The sequence below is a fragment of the Hemitrygon akajei genome, chromosome 13 (assembly GCF_048418815.1).
Source record: "Hemitrygon akajei chromosome 13, sHemAka1.3, whole genome shotgun sequence".
NCBI lineage: Eukaryota > Metazoa > Chordata > Chondrichthyes > Myliobatiformes > Dasyatidae > Hemitrygon > Hemitrygon akajei.
This window is the reverse complement of record NC_133136.1, coordinates 64,880,046-64,895,164: the sequence shown is the minus strand read 5'-3', so window position 1 is coordinate 64,895,164 and position 15,119 is coordinate 64,880,046. Positions and strand designations below refer to the sequence as shown.

The following is a 15,119-nucleotide window of genomic DNA, read 5'->3' as shown; positions in this document are numbered from 1 at the left end:
CTTAAGAACTTTTTAAAAGCTATTATTAATGCTTTTTGAGAGAGTGATTTTAGATGCATATCATATTTTTACTGAGTTAAGTATTGTATGTAATTAGTTTTGCTACAATAAGTGTATGGGACATTGGAAAAAATGTTGAATTTCCCCATGGGGATGAATAAAGTATCTATCTATCTATCTATCTATCTATTACCAAAACACTCCGTCCATCTGCTCCTGGTCCGGCCCCCCTGTCAAATTTTAGAACCCTTTGTGGCCCACAAGTCAAAAAGTTTGCCCACCCCTGACTTAGTGGGTCAGGCAGCATCTGCAGAGACAAAGAAATTATCGTCGTTTCGGGTCCTGACCCCGCATCAGGACTAACGTTGATGCAGTCCTCATGTAGGACCCACTGAGTTCTTTCAGATGCTTTTGCATATCTCATTATATTTCACCCCTCAGATTATGAGATTTTTTCGGCATCTTAACGCTCATATTACAAACATAAAGTATTCCATTAGTACAGCACTGTCTATTTACTCGACCTGCAGCTCCTGATATAAAAGTGCAACTTGCGTTACTGGGTCTGCGATGCGAAAACTTCAGCAGTCTCCATGGGCAACGTGATGCGTTGCGTGGCTCCGCACTGCACCACGGGAAAGAAAGCAATCTGCGCATGCGCACTTGGAAGTTGTGATCCATGCGAGAGGTTGGTGAGAATCATCAGGAGGAAGATGAAGGTGAGGGATGAGTCGGAAGCGGGGGATGGTAGCTTGAATCTAATAAGCATTCTCTTTAGCAAAATGCTCATGTGCATTTTCTGTTGTCGTTCGCAATGATTGTCGTTCGGCTATGTCAGCTTGGCAATCTAGAGTACAATCGGTGAAGGCCTGAAACTTCTCTTTGGTGTGGTTGCCATGGAGACGTGGCAGTTTGTATTCAATGGGATGTGAAATTTGGTGTCCGAACAAGTCCTTGAAATATAGTTTTGGACGCGCTTGCTGAGAGCTATTCACTATTCACTCCTTGGGGTGTTTGCATTTATTGACTCAGCCCATTGGGTCCTAGGCTCATCATAACACCCACTTCCATACAGTTAGTGCCCAGTTCAGAAAGATACGAACACGCTGTTAATGAAAATGCAGCTATCTGAAACGATGACTCCATCCTTACATAAAATAAGTTGCAGATCTTTGTATCCCTTCTGGTGTAAATCCCAGTCTGCATTAGAAAATGTGGTTAAGGAGATAAAACATTCTAATCAATAGCTACTTTCAGCTCCTTTAGGTCCACGTCTGTAAAGTCTCACATGCTTGAGACTTTCCTGAGCACATTCATGATGGGACAAAAGGTCTTTGTGCTGAAACCGTTCTACAGGTCGTTCTTCCTTATAATTAGTACACATGTACTCTTTATGCAGCCTTCTCCTATCCAAACAGCTCACTTATATTTGAATATTACCATTGTCAAACTTACATTAAAATCAGCATTCATCTTTATGCCAGTTTTGAATCAATCCCAACTTGGATTCTGATCTTCCTTGCATTTTGTTTGAAGTTAACACAATATTCTCTCTGCTTACAACAGCATAACACCATGTCCATGTCCTGTTATTATAGGAAATATTTAATCCTCAGCGTCCACTTACTTAGTACATAATCAGTACAGTCATCTCTGTGCAGCATTAAGGAAATTTTGCCTAGTCTTACCTACCTGTACCTGGACCATATCCCTCTATACCCCTTCCATCCATACACATCCAAAATTCTCTTAAATGCCACAATTGAACCTGCATCCACCACTTCCCTGGCAGCTCATTCCCCACTCTCACCTCCCTATGAGTGAAGAAATCCCCCCTTCCATTGTAAAACTCTGATCCCTATTTCTAGTTGTTGTTTTGTACCTCTAAAATAGAAAACTAATTGAAAGGAAACACGGAGCTGGGAATGTGTGTGTGCCTTAGTTTCATTTTTACATTAAGCGAGGCATGCATTCATGACACAATGGCGTAATGATGTATGTTATTCACATACTTTTATGTATAACCTGTAATGAATTATATAAACAACAAAGATTGCTTAATCAAAAAATATATTTACAATGTTACTCAAATGTTAAACACACACTAATCTCACCCAGTCTGAGGGGGGGGGAACCTCAATGTGTTCACCCTATCTATACCCCTCATATTTTACTTACCTCTGTAAGAGCTCTCCTCATTGTCCTGCACTGTAGGGAATTAAGTCCTAATGTATTCAACCTTTCCTTATAACACAGATCCTTAAGTCCCAGCAACGTTCTTATAATTTTTCTCTACATTCTTTCAAGTTTATTGATATCTTTCCTGTAGGTAGGTGATCAGAACTGTACACAATACTCTTAAATTTGGCCTCTCAGATGTCCTGTGGAACTTCAACATAACACCCCAACTCTTGTACTGGTCCCTAATTTATGAAGGTCAATATGCCATATGCTCTTCCAATTACCCTGTCTAGCTATGATGCCACTTTCAAGGTCTTGCACTCCTCAGAGCCCTACTAGGTCTTCTCCAGGTTTGTCCTCCCAAAGTGCAACACCTCACAGTTGTCTGCATTAACTTAGATCTGCAATTTTTCAGCTCATTTTCCCAGCTAGTCTAGATCACTTTGCAGCCTTTGGGAGTGGTTTAAACTAGCATGGCAGGGGGGTGGGAACCAGGATGATAGAGCTGAGGATGAGCCAGCAGGTTTACAAGTAGATGATGGGTGTCACCAGAATGTAAGGAAAGACAATCCAATGATTGGGTACAAATGCAGACAGAGTAAACAATTAAACTGTACCACAGAGGCAAAATTCAAAAAGGGGGAGAATGCAGGACTTAAGGTGCTGCATTTAAATGCACATAGCATTCACAATAAGATGGACAAACTCATAGTGCAATTAGATTGGTCAGTATGACATTGTGCATATCACTGAGTCATGGCTGAAAGAAGGCCATAGTTGGGAGCTTAACATCAAAGGATATACTTTGTATCGAAAGGACAGGCACCAAGGCGTCGGCAGTGGTGTGGCTCTGTTGGTAAGAGATGGAATTACATCTTTAGAAAGAGGTTGCATAGGGTCAGAGAATGTTGAATGTTTGAGGTTGGAGTTAAGAAATCAGTAGAGTAAAAATAGCTTTATGGGAATCATATATAAGCCTCCAAATAGTAGCCAGGATGCAGGGTTGAGATTGCAGAGGGAGCTGGAAAAGGCATGTAATAAGGGTAATGACACAATTGTAATGAGGAACTTCAATATGCAAGAGGATTGGGAAAATCAGGTTGGTATTGGATCGAAGAGAGATACTTACGAGATGGCTTTTTAGAGCAGCTTGTGTTTGAGCCTACTTGGGGAAAGGCCGTCTTAGATTGGATGTTGTGTAATAATCCAAATCTTATTAGGGACCGCAACGTAAAGGAACCCGTAGGAGGAAGTGATCATAATATGATTGAATTTATACTGCAATTCCGGAGGACTGGAAGATTGCAAGTGTCACTCTTCCTTTAACAAAAGAGGAAGGTAAAAGAAAGGAAATTATAGATCAGTTAGCCAAACCTCAGTGGTTGAGAAAGTGTTGGAGTCTATTATTAAGGATGTGGTTTCAAAATACTTGGAGACTAATAATAAAATAAGTCAAATTCAGCACGGTTTCTGTAAAGGGAAATTTGCCTGACAAATCTGTTAGAGTTCTTTGAAGAAGTAACAAGCAGGGTGGACAAAGGAGAGGCAGTGGATGTCATTTACTTAGATTTTCAGAAGGCATTTGATAAGGTGCCACACATGAGGTTGCTTAGCGATAAAATCCTATGGCATTACAAGAAAGATACTGGCATAGATAGTGGAATGGCTGACAGGCAGGTGGCAGCGAGTGGGAATAAAAGGAGCCTTTTCTGGTTGGCTGCCAGTAACTAGTGTTCCTCAGGGGTCTGTATTGGGGACCACTGTTTTTCACATTGTTTGTCAGTGATTTAGATAACAGAACTGATGGCTTTATGGCAAGGTTTGCAGATGATGTAAAGATAGGTGGAGTAGGTAGTGCTGAGGAAGCAATGTGATTGTAGCAGGACTTAGACAAATTGGAAGAATGGGCAAAAATGGCAGATGGAATACAGTGTTGGGAAATGTATTATAATGCTTTTTGGTGAAAGGAACAATTGTGTGGACTATTATCTAACTGGAGAGAAATTTCAAACATCAGTGGCGCAGAGGGACTCCCAGAAGGTCAATTTACAAGTTGAGTTTGTGGTAAAGAATGCAAATGCAATGTTGGCATTTATTAGAATATAAAAGCAAAGAGATAATGCTCAGCCTTTATAAGACACCAGTCAGGCTGCACTTATAGTGTTGTCAATAGTTTTGGCCCCCATATCTCAGAAAAGATCATTGGAGAGAGTCCAGAGGAGGTTCAAGAGGATAGTTCTTGGAATGAAGGGGTGAACATATGAGGAGCGTTTGGCAGCTTTGGACTTTGAATTGAGAAGAATGCAGGGGGATCTCATTGAAACCTACCAAATGTTGAAAGGACTACATAGAATGGATGTGGAGAGGATGTTTCCTATGGTGGGGTATCCAGAACTCGAGGGCACAGCCTCAAAATTGAGGGGCAACCCTTTAGAACAGAGGTAAGCAGGAATTTTTTTAGCCAGAAAGTAGTAGATCAGTGGAATGCTCTGCTACAGACTGTGTTGGAGGCTAGTCCATGCATATATTTAAGGCAGCAGTTGATAATTTCCTAATCAGTCAGGGCAACAGAGGATATGGAGAGAAGGCAGGTGTATGGGGTTGAGTGGGATCTGGGATCAGCCATGATGGAATGGCGGAGCAAACTCAATGCGCTGAATAGCCTAATTCTGCTCCTGTATCTTATGGTCTTATGGATAGTCTTCCTCTCTGTCTATTAGACCCCAACCTTGGTCATCCACAAATTTGTTGATTCAGTTCACTTAAATTATTACTGTAGATGATAAACAACAGTCGACTCAGCACCGATCCTTGCAACACACCATCAGCCTCCCGTCAGAGAGTTACCCCTAGCTTCTCTTGCTAAGCCAATTTTGCATTCAGTTGGCTACTTCATCCTGAATGCCAAGCAGCTGAACCTTCTGGATCAACCTCCCATTCAGGATTTGGTCAAAGACCATATGGACAATGTCCACCGCCTTTCCTTCATTAACATTCTTGGTAACCTCCTCGAAAAACTATTAAGATTGGTCAGACATGACCTACCTTGCATAAAGCCATGTTGAATAGCCCTGATCAGGTCCTGTTGATTCAAATACACATATATCCTGACCCTTAGAATACCTTTGAATAATTTATCCACAACTGACTAATTCTTAGAGCCTTTCTTGAGCAATGGAATGATATTACTTATCTTCCAGTCCTCTAGCATCTCAGCCGTGGCTAAGATATTTTAATTATCTCTGCCAGGGTCCCTGTAATTTGTGTACCAACTTCCCACAAAGTTTCATCAGTGCTGAGGAACTCGAGGATCTTGGGATCCACATCCATAGATCGCTCCACCTTGCTGTGCAATTTGATAGGATTGTTAAGAAGGCATATCGTGTATTAGTCAGGAGATTGAGTTCAAGAGCTGTAAGGTTGCAACTCTACAAATATGGGAGGGAAAGGTTAGGTTGATCTTAGAGTAGATTAAAAAGTCTGTGCAACATCATGGGCCGAAGGGCCTGTGTCGTGCTGTAATGTTCAATGTTCGATATCCAAGAGGACATCTTGTCAGGCCCTGAGAATTTATCCACCTTAATTCACCTCAAGACTTTCAGTACCCCCTTGTCTGTAATCCAGATTTGCTCCATGACCCTACCACTCCTTTGCCTCAGTTCAAAAGTCTTTCCGTCTGTCTCCCAAGTAAATACAGATGCAAAAGGTTCATTTAAGATCTTCCCCCACCTCTTTTGGCTCCATGCGTAGATGATCATGCTGATCTTCAAGAGGACTAATTTTCTACCTTGATACCTTTTTCCACTTAATATAGCTAGAGAAACCATTATGATTCTCTTTCACCTTGCCTTCAGAGCAACCTCATGTCCTCTTTTAGCCCTCCTGATTTTTCTCTCAAACGTTCTGCATTTCTTGTACTTCTCAAGCATCTCATTTGATCCTAATTCCCCATACTCGAAATGTGCCCCCTTCTTTTTCATTACTGGGTCCTCAATAGCCAAGGTTCCCTAAACTTGTTAACCTTGTCTTTTAGTCTGACAGGAACATGCACATTCTGTACTTCCAATATTTCACTTTTGAAAGCATCTCTTTGCCAGAAAACAGCCTATCCCAATTCATGCCTGCCAGCTTCCTTTTGATGCCATCAAAATTGGCCTCACTCCAATTTAAAATCTCAACCTAAGCACTAGTCCTATCCTATTCCATAATTATCTTGAAACTAATGGTATTATAATCACTAGATCCAAAGTGTTCCCCTACACACAATTCTGTCACCTACCCTGTTTCGTTCATTTGTTGTCTCCATTCCAAGAAGAGCAGGGATGATGTGGTATCCTGTCACATTGATATCTCCCTCAGTACCTGAGATGATCCAATTGCTTATTTCTTTGCTACCTCTGCAAGCTTGCTGTGTACAACTTAGTTGTCCTACATTACAGTAATGACTACAATTAATATAAGTATGTACATAATTAGATATGAAGTATTTCAGGATGAACTGTGATTATAATGGTTCAAATTTTCCTTCAAACTGAAATACTAGCAGTAGGCAGATGGAGATGCAAGATATCCATGCCTTCAAGATTAAGTGAAAATCGTAGAACAGTGTAAATGAGTCAGGGAAGATCACCTACAGTTGAAGAACCAAGTCTTGGCTTCTCCATACCATTTAAGATAATAACAAGAAAGTTAGCCATGAAAGGAGAAATAAAATATTATTTTACATGATTGAGCTAATTCTGGTGGTGAAGGACTAGGCCAATTGTTTGCCTCTCTATTTGCATCTAAGGCTGGAAAACTGTTGAGCTGGGGATCAGTGGTGATGAGCATCTAGAACAGAACAAGGCTAAAAGTAAGAGTTAGCTGTGTTCTTCAAGAACATAATTTATTTTGCATATTTTGGCATAAACTGAATAATTTGTGCTACATTTCACTAAAATATGTGATGTTGAAACTAAATGCAGAAAAATATCTTTTCTTATTGGTACTTATAAATGGAGCAAGATTAGTTTAGTCAAGTCAAGTCACTTTTATTGTCATTTCGACCATAACTGCTGGTACAGTGCACAGTAAAAATGAGACAACGTTTTTCAGGGCCATGGTGCTACATGAAACAGTACAGAGACTACACTGAACTATGTGTATTAGGTGGATTGGCTGAGGAGTACTTGAAATTTTTGCAGCATAATGATAGACTGTTTGGAAAAGAAGAAGGGGAGCAAGGGACAGATGACATACGAGTATCAGAAAATAAGTTTTATGTAAGTTGTTGCCAGAAAATTGAGATGTTCCAAGGCTAACAAGGATTATGAATTTGGTTATTGGTTTATTATTGTTACATGTATCAAGAAATAGTGAAAAGCTTTCATTTGCATGTCTACATACAGATCAATACATAAGCACATTGAGGAAGTACACAAATAAAATCAATAATAGAATGAAGAATATAGTGTTATAGAGAAAGTGCAATTCAGTTAGAAAAATAAAATTCAAGGACCATGAGGTTAAGAGGCCAAGAGTTCATCTTTATTGTACAAGAGGTCTGTTTAAGGTTCATAAAACAGTGGGATAGAAGCTGTCATTGAGCCTGGTGATACATGTTTTCAAGCTTTTGTATCTTCTGCCTGATGGAAGAGGACAGAAGAGAGATTGGCCAGGGTGGGAGGGACCTTTGATTATAGTGGCTGCTTTCCTAACACATTTGGAAGTGTGGACAGAATCAGTAAAGTGGAGGCTGGCTTATGTGAAAGAATGGGCTCTGTTTACAACTCCATGATTTCTTGTGGTCTTGGGCAGAGCAGTTATCATACCAAGCTGTGATGTATCCAGAGAGGATGTTTTCAATGGAACATTTGTAAAAATTGGTGAGAGTCATGAGAAAACTTGACAAATCTCCTTGGCCATCTGTGGAAGTTGGTGTGTTTTCTTGGTCATAGTGTCTATGCGGCTGGACCAGGACAAGTTGTTAGTGGTATATATACCTAGGAATTTAAAGTTCTCAACTATCTCTATCTCAAGCACCTCAATATGGATTGAGGTGTATACTCCACCTTGCTTTCTGGTCAATGACAAGCTTGTTTTTTTTTTTGCTGACATTGAGGGAAAAGTTGTTGGCTTGACACCATGTCATTAGGCACTCCATCTCATTCCTGTACTCTATCTTGTCATTGTTTTTGATCCAGTCCACTATGGTGGTGTCATCTGCAAACTTGTTGGTGGAGTTAGAGCAGAACCTGTTCACACAATCTTAAGTATCTAGTGCAAGGATGGCAAACTTTTTTGAGGGCATGTGCCTAAATTAGTAGTAATCTTCCAAAAAATTATCTAGTGTGCATGCTAATTTTGAGCAGAGATTATCATTGATTAATCAATTAGTAACAATAGTTATGGAATATTTTAAAGGAAAACAGATGATCCTGCTCCTTATTAATATATGTTCATTGTTTTACTATTAATAAAAGTATAACAGAGACAGATTGAAATAAATGAAGCATTTTTAAAATGCTGTTCAAAATTATTAATCTTTAAAAACCTGTAAAAACATTTCACTGCCCTTGGGTTGCAAAAACATCATTTCTGCTTTATTTGGCAGTGAAGATAATCATTATGTGTCTTTTTTATTATAAGCAGGGATTAAAGAATCAAATGGCAGCTCTGTCTGCCGTGTGCCAACAAAATTTTTGCAGGTGTCATCTTTCATAGGTTTGCCACCCACGTACTATAAGGAGTTAAGTAAAGAGCTGAGGATGCAGCCTTTGCAGAACACCAGTATGAGGATAATCATGCAGAGGTTTTACTGCTGGTCCTTACTGATCATGGTCAGTTATCAGCAAGTCAGGGATCCAGTTGTAGAAGAGTCCTAGAAACCATAGGAGGTTAAGCAGATTAGACCAGCAGTGCACATTAGCATCCACAAACTACCATTCCCTCCAAAAGAAAAATCAGTTTTAGTGCAAATTATGAGTACAAGTACAGAATATTTATTCCTGTAAGATTAATTGGTTATTTTCAGTTTTTTTTTTAACTTGAAAGTATTTGAAATAGTTTGGAAACATTTATAATTAATAAGTTAAAGGAAAAAATTCTACTGTGATAATTTTACTTTAATACTTGTGCGTCGTGAATCATTTTTTCCAATGTTTAACAGCTTAACTATAGCTGTACCTGAACACCACACTCAAATTCTGCATTAAAGCTGAATAATTTTCTGTTTATAAAAATCCTGTTTGTTGTTTTCTTCCCTGTGCAGCGAGTATTTACCATTTCAGAGAAGGTAGTTGCAGGTAATCTTTTACAATACCGCTGGCAGAAAACGTTGGGTAACTACATAGTTGTCACTGGGTAAGTCATTTACATATTACTACAAGCAACTCCTTAGAATACCATAAAGTTCAAATTATCAGTTGGATGTGTTACAGCATTTTTGTTACATATACCTAATAATATTGTCACAATATTGTGTTCTAGTGAACTTTCTGTTTCAATTCTGTGCAAAGTTGAAGGGTGCTTTTATTCTGGGCAATATATAAGTGATGTTAACGTCCTAAATTTAGTAGGTCGATATTGAGTACAAACACCATATATAATTTTTTGAGAGTAGAGGTTGTTGACTTGTTTATAGATTTTACAGTAAAAAAAACTCAAAGAAATAAACATCAGTGTAACACATGTATTGGAGAAATAAATCCACAGTACCAGTTGACAGACATTCTAAGGATTTAAAGGACATGGTGTGGAGTTAATATATGCAAAATCCTCAAATGTCTGAAGCTTTCAAAAAAGTGCCATGTGGCAATTATTAAGCAAGCTTAGAGTGCACAATAATAGTTGTAATTTACCGGTTTAGACTGAGAATTGGCTAACGGATAGGGAAAGATAGATAGTAGGAATAAAGGGATTATTTTTGGGTTGGAGAGTAGATGAGCAGTTGGCCGCTTAGTCTGGTTATATAAATTGCTGGTGAGACTGTATCTGGAACTTTATAAGTCCGGACTTCCAACCAAAAAAAAGATGCATGTAGTAGAGGGACTGCAGTGCAGTTTTACCAGACTGATTCTGGAATGGTGGGTTTGTCCTGAGAGCAGAAATTATGATTAAGTCTTTTATGCAAAACCTTATCAAACATCTTTTGTACAAGCATATAAAAAGGAAGAGACTAGCTGTGATAAATGTTGGTCCTTCAGAGGAAGAACCGTATGAATAAATATGGGAAATAAGAAATAGCAGAGACTTTAAATACACATGGTATATACCTGCCTTAAGGCATTCATGAAAAACTCCATGAGAAAAGTGTTGATGTTTACTGTGACTATGATTCCTAAAACCAGGCATGAACCAGATGATCCTGCATCTATTTGATCACATCTAGCAGTTAGTAAATCTTTGTATTTCACTACTTAGAACAGACCACAATGTTGTGCTGAACTAATTATATTAATCAAATGCCCGGCTAAGCTAATCCCTTCTGCCTACATGATGTCCATATCCTACCATTTCATTCACGTGCCTATATAAGAGATTTCTGAATGTCTCTTATCATATTTGCCTCTGTCATCACCCCTGGCAGCACATCCTAGTCACCCACCACTCCCTGTGTGGGGTATAAAGAAACTTGCTCTGCACATCTCCTTTGAGCTTATCTGCTCTCATTTTGAATGCACACCCTCTGGTATTAAACATTTCAACCCTAGGCAAAGGATACCAGTATCTGTCTGTGCTTCTCTCATAATTTTGTAAACTTCTGTCAGATCTCCTGTCAGCCTCTGCCACTTCAGAAAAAGCAACCCTAGTTTGTCCAACCTCTCCTTTTAGCATGTACCCTCTAATCCAGGTAGAGGGCTGGTAAACCTCTTCTACACCCTTTCCAAAACTCCAACAGTATATTTTCAGTCTGGTTTATGTGTAACAGCCAAGGTTAATTAATGTTTGCATTGTGAAGGATACTTTGTGGGAGTGTAATCATAACATGATAGAATTTCATATTTACTCTGAGAATGAAAATCTTGGGTCTAATTGTGTTGAATTTAAATAATTAAACAGCTTTGAAGGCTGTTAGTTACAGTGGCCCAGAAAAGTAAACTGTCAGATGGTAAATGGTAATGACAGACATTTAAGAAAGTACTTCATAATTTTTAACAAAGATGTATTCTATTTAGACGTAAGTAAGTTCTTCAAATAATGAGGAACTCATTATGTGGCTCATTTATAAAGATAGGTGGGAAACCCAGCTGTGAACTTAAAATAATCTATCATGATAAAAAATATACAAAGAAAAACTAATAGGTCTGAAGAACAACACACACAAAATGCTGAAGGAACTCAGCAGGTCAAGCTGTATCTACAGTATGGAAAGAAATTAATAGTCGGCATTTCAGGACAAGACCTGAAGAGTAAAATGTTTGCTAGTTTGCAGGGAACTAGCTGCATTGGTTGTGATTTTCAACATCTCTGGATTTTGTCAAAGTTCCACCGGATTGGAGAAATATAACTGTATTATGATAGGAGGGAAATGAAAAGCAGGGAACTAATGGTAAATTAGCTTAACATCTGTCATTGGGGAAAATGGTGGAAGCCATAACTAAAAAGGTAGTTACAGAATAATAAAAAATACATAAACCAAAATATTTAAAATACAGTCGGCCCTCCTTATCCGCGGGGGATTGGTTCCGGGACCCCCCCCCCCACCCCCCGATACCAAAATTCGCGGATGCTCAAGCCCCTTATTTAACATTTATCAGTGCAGTGATCTTTAGGACCCAGCAGAACCCCGGACTTTCATTAACCTGTCTCCGTGAGGTGGACATTAGGACCTGGCGGCGCAGCTCTGAATCCGCAGTGTTTCTGTTCACAAAAATAATCACGATCGCAGTTGAAAATAAGGTGGAAGTAATAACGCGATCAGAAAGAGGTGAAACGCCATCAGTCATTGAAAGAGCATTAGGCTACAGTCGGTCAATGATCGGAACAATTTTAATGGAGAATGTGAAAGGCCCTGCCCTGATGAAAGCTATGATTATTACTAAGCAATGCAGTGGTTAAATTATTGAAATACATATGTTTCTTAAGTGTTTTATATGCATAGAAACGTAAAATATGTACTATATACTAAGAAAAACATTTGACTGACTGACACTAAATAATACTGGATGTACCTGCTCCGACTTCAAATCCGACTTAAAGACAGACTCAGGAATGGAACTCATTCATAACCTGGGTACTGCCTGTACTTTTAAGTCATTTCTAGATTACTTATAATACCTAATACAATGTAAATGCTATGTAAATAGTTGTTATACTGTATTGTTTAGGGAATAATGACAAGAAAAAATAGTCTGTACGTGCTCAAGCAACAAGTGCTGGAGCGAGAACTTCCAGGATTTCCCAATCCACGGTTGGTTGAATCCACACATACGGAATCCGCGGATAAGGAGGGCCGACTGTACATAAAATACATAAACAGAGTCTCAGCTTATGAAAAAAGAGCAATGTTTGATAACTGCATTAAGTTCTTTGAGGATGGTGTCAAAGGTGGAAAAAAGAGAAGCAGATATCAAGATTCAAGATTGTTTAATCTCATTCAGTACACAGATGTCAAGGAGAACGAAACAATTGTTACACCAGCTCCAATATAGCACAAAAAAGACCCTAAGATAAAGAGCACAATAATAATTTTAAAAAACACAAATATAAATTCATATGCCTTATAAACATAGATCTTATGTCAAAACGTGACAATAGGCACTAGGGTGTCTGTAGATAAGGTGACTGGCAGGAAATGATACAGTAGTAGTTTGGGGTGTAAAGGGGTGGGTTAGTGAGTGGAGGTGTTGATCAGCCTTACTGTTTGAGGAAAGTAACTGTTTTTGAGTCTGGTAGTCCTGGAGTGAATACTACATAGCTTCCTCCCAGATGGATGTGCGACAAACAGTCTATAAACAGAGTGGTGTTGGATCAGACAGTTTAATTCTTAGATCCAATGGTTTAATTGTTATATTCTTTGCAGTTTAACAATTAATTGTCTGCTTATATTTTATATACTGTACATGTAACTGCTTAGTATGCATCCTAGTGGCCTCAGTATGTATATGTAGTATTCAGTGTTACCCCTAGTGGTTACATTTGTTTGATTCTGGAAAGTTCTGGAAGCTTCTCTGATGCTATGTAATTTGAATAGGGCCATTTTTCGATTCTGTTTGTTCTAATAACACTTAATAAAACAATTGTGAAGCAATAACTTTTGTGCCTCTTTTGTGACTTCTGAAAGAACCTTGAATTAAAAAAAACATCAGAATCCAGCAACTGGCATAGTCAGTGAGCATGATTGTGAAGATTTAAGGATGGAAGAATCACAAAGTGGAAGTTTTTGGCATCCAACTAAATGGGAAGTAAGAGCCTCCTTCCTAATTCCAAATTGTGTGACAGAATTGCCTAGTTCCGGCTTCAGTACATCATTGTATAGAAGTACAATTTAGGAAACCACTGTGTTGCTATTTTTTTTTAAAAATCTGTAAAACAACAAACCGGTGGGGCCATGTGCAAACTGGTAGAGAGCTAATTAAATATGCAAGCTGGTAGAGTGTAAAAAAATTAAACATGTACAAGCAGTGGAGCATAGAAAAAATATAAAATCATGCAAACTAGTGGAGTGCATGAGAAAACTTCGGATTGCAGGGTGACCTATTAGAATTTCAGTTGCAGTTTATTAATACTTGGAGATCGCCTTCAAAGTAATGAAAGGTATGTACAACTAAAACAATGACCAAAGTCCTGAAACTTACTAAGAACTCTTACCTGAATAAAACATCTCAGTTTGAAAAAATTAATGAAAAAGTCCAGATGAGATTTACCAGCAATGTTAAGTTTATTAAAATCCAGTAAATGTCTGAGGGAAAAGAAAATATTAGAATATGTGATTTAGAGATAAGACTGCGTAATCAGTTTGATCGAGTTTGCAAGCGAATGAAAAAGTTAACAGGCTGAATAAAGACTTTTACTAATTGATTGGGAAAGAAACATGAAACTTGCAATGAGTTACAAAAGCAGCATGATAGAGACTGTAAAAAGAATAAAGCACAAATCTCTGTATTAACCAGTCAAGTGGAAAAAGTCAAAATGAATGCTACGGAGCATAGAGGCAAATTGAAATTGTATGAGAAACAGCAGGAAGGATTTCATGTGGGCAGTCCTGCTGGCGATGTTACTTCTGGTGCCTCTGCATGGAGAACACCCCTACTTGAACAATCTCCCTAGAGAGTGCCACCATCCAAATTCCGAAGAATTAAAGTCTACATCTGGACTCCAGGGAATTCCAGGATGGATATGACATGGACTCTACAGCGACACTTAGCAACTCAATTGAGGATGACAGTGATGAAGCAATAAGGTTGACAGCTCTGTCACAGCTTGCTCCAATAAAGACAAAGGGAGAGTGAAGACATGCAGGACACAAGAAGAAGCCATTATTAATCAATGTATTGACAAGCTAACTCCTATAGTGGCAGATCCGTCAACTATTGCCAATGGCTCAATGACACAATCTACTGAAAGACAATAAGTTATCAGATGTCCCTGTGACTCTTAATGAAGAACAGCTGAAAGCATTTCAAACTTTAAAGGTGACATTGTATACCACACCTGCATTAAGAATCCCCAATGCAGGTCGACCATTTACCCAGTATGTCAACAAGAAACATGGCTACATGGTGGCAGTCTTAAGAACATGGAGGTCTACAACATCCTGTTGGTTATTACTCTGCAAAATTAGATAATGTAGCATTAGGATGGAGGCTTTGTTTGCGAGCTGTGTAGGCAACCTATCTGGCACTCTTGTATGTTTCTAGCATCATGTTTGAACAAATTTTAAATGTTCAATCTTCATCCTCTGTACACACTTTACTGACTATGAAAAGGGCCTTTCAAGTAATCGTTACTTGGTGTCC

The 15,119-nt window shown here is 38.7% G+C and overlaps 1 protein-coding gene across 3 annotated transcripts in view; it reads left to right on the top strand.

The window, feature by feature from the left end:
• Positions 1 to 674: 674 nt before the first annotated feature.
• Positions 675 to 15,119, top strand: part of wdr19 (WD repeat domain 19) — a 112,484-nt gene continuing 98,039 nt past the window's right edge. For 2 of the 3 annotated variants that reach the window (XM_073064825.1, XM_073064824.1), the window contains exons 1-2: positions 675 to 719; positions 9,431 to 9,522. In XM_073064825.1, the coding sequence (XP_072920926.1) occupies positions 714 to 719; positions 9,431 to 9,522 (98 nt within the window). In that variant the 5' untranslated portion in view covers positions 675 to 713. Of the gene's footprint in view, positions 720 to 6,971; positions 7,034 to 9,430; positions 9,523 to 15,119 lie in introns of those variants that run through there. The other variant, XM_073064826.1, reaches the window with a different exon arrangement.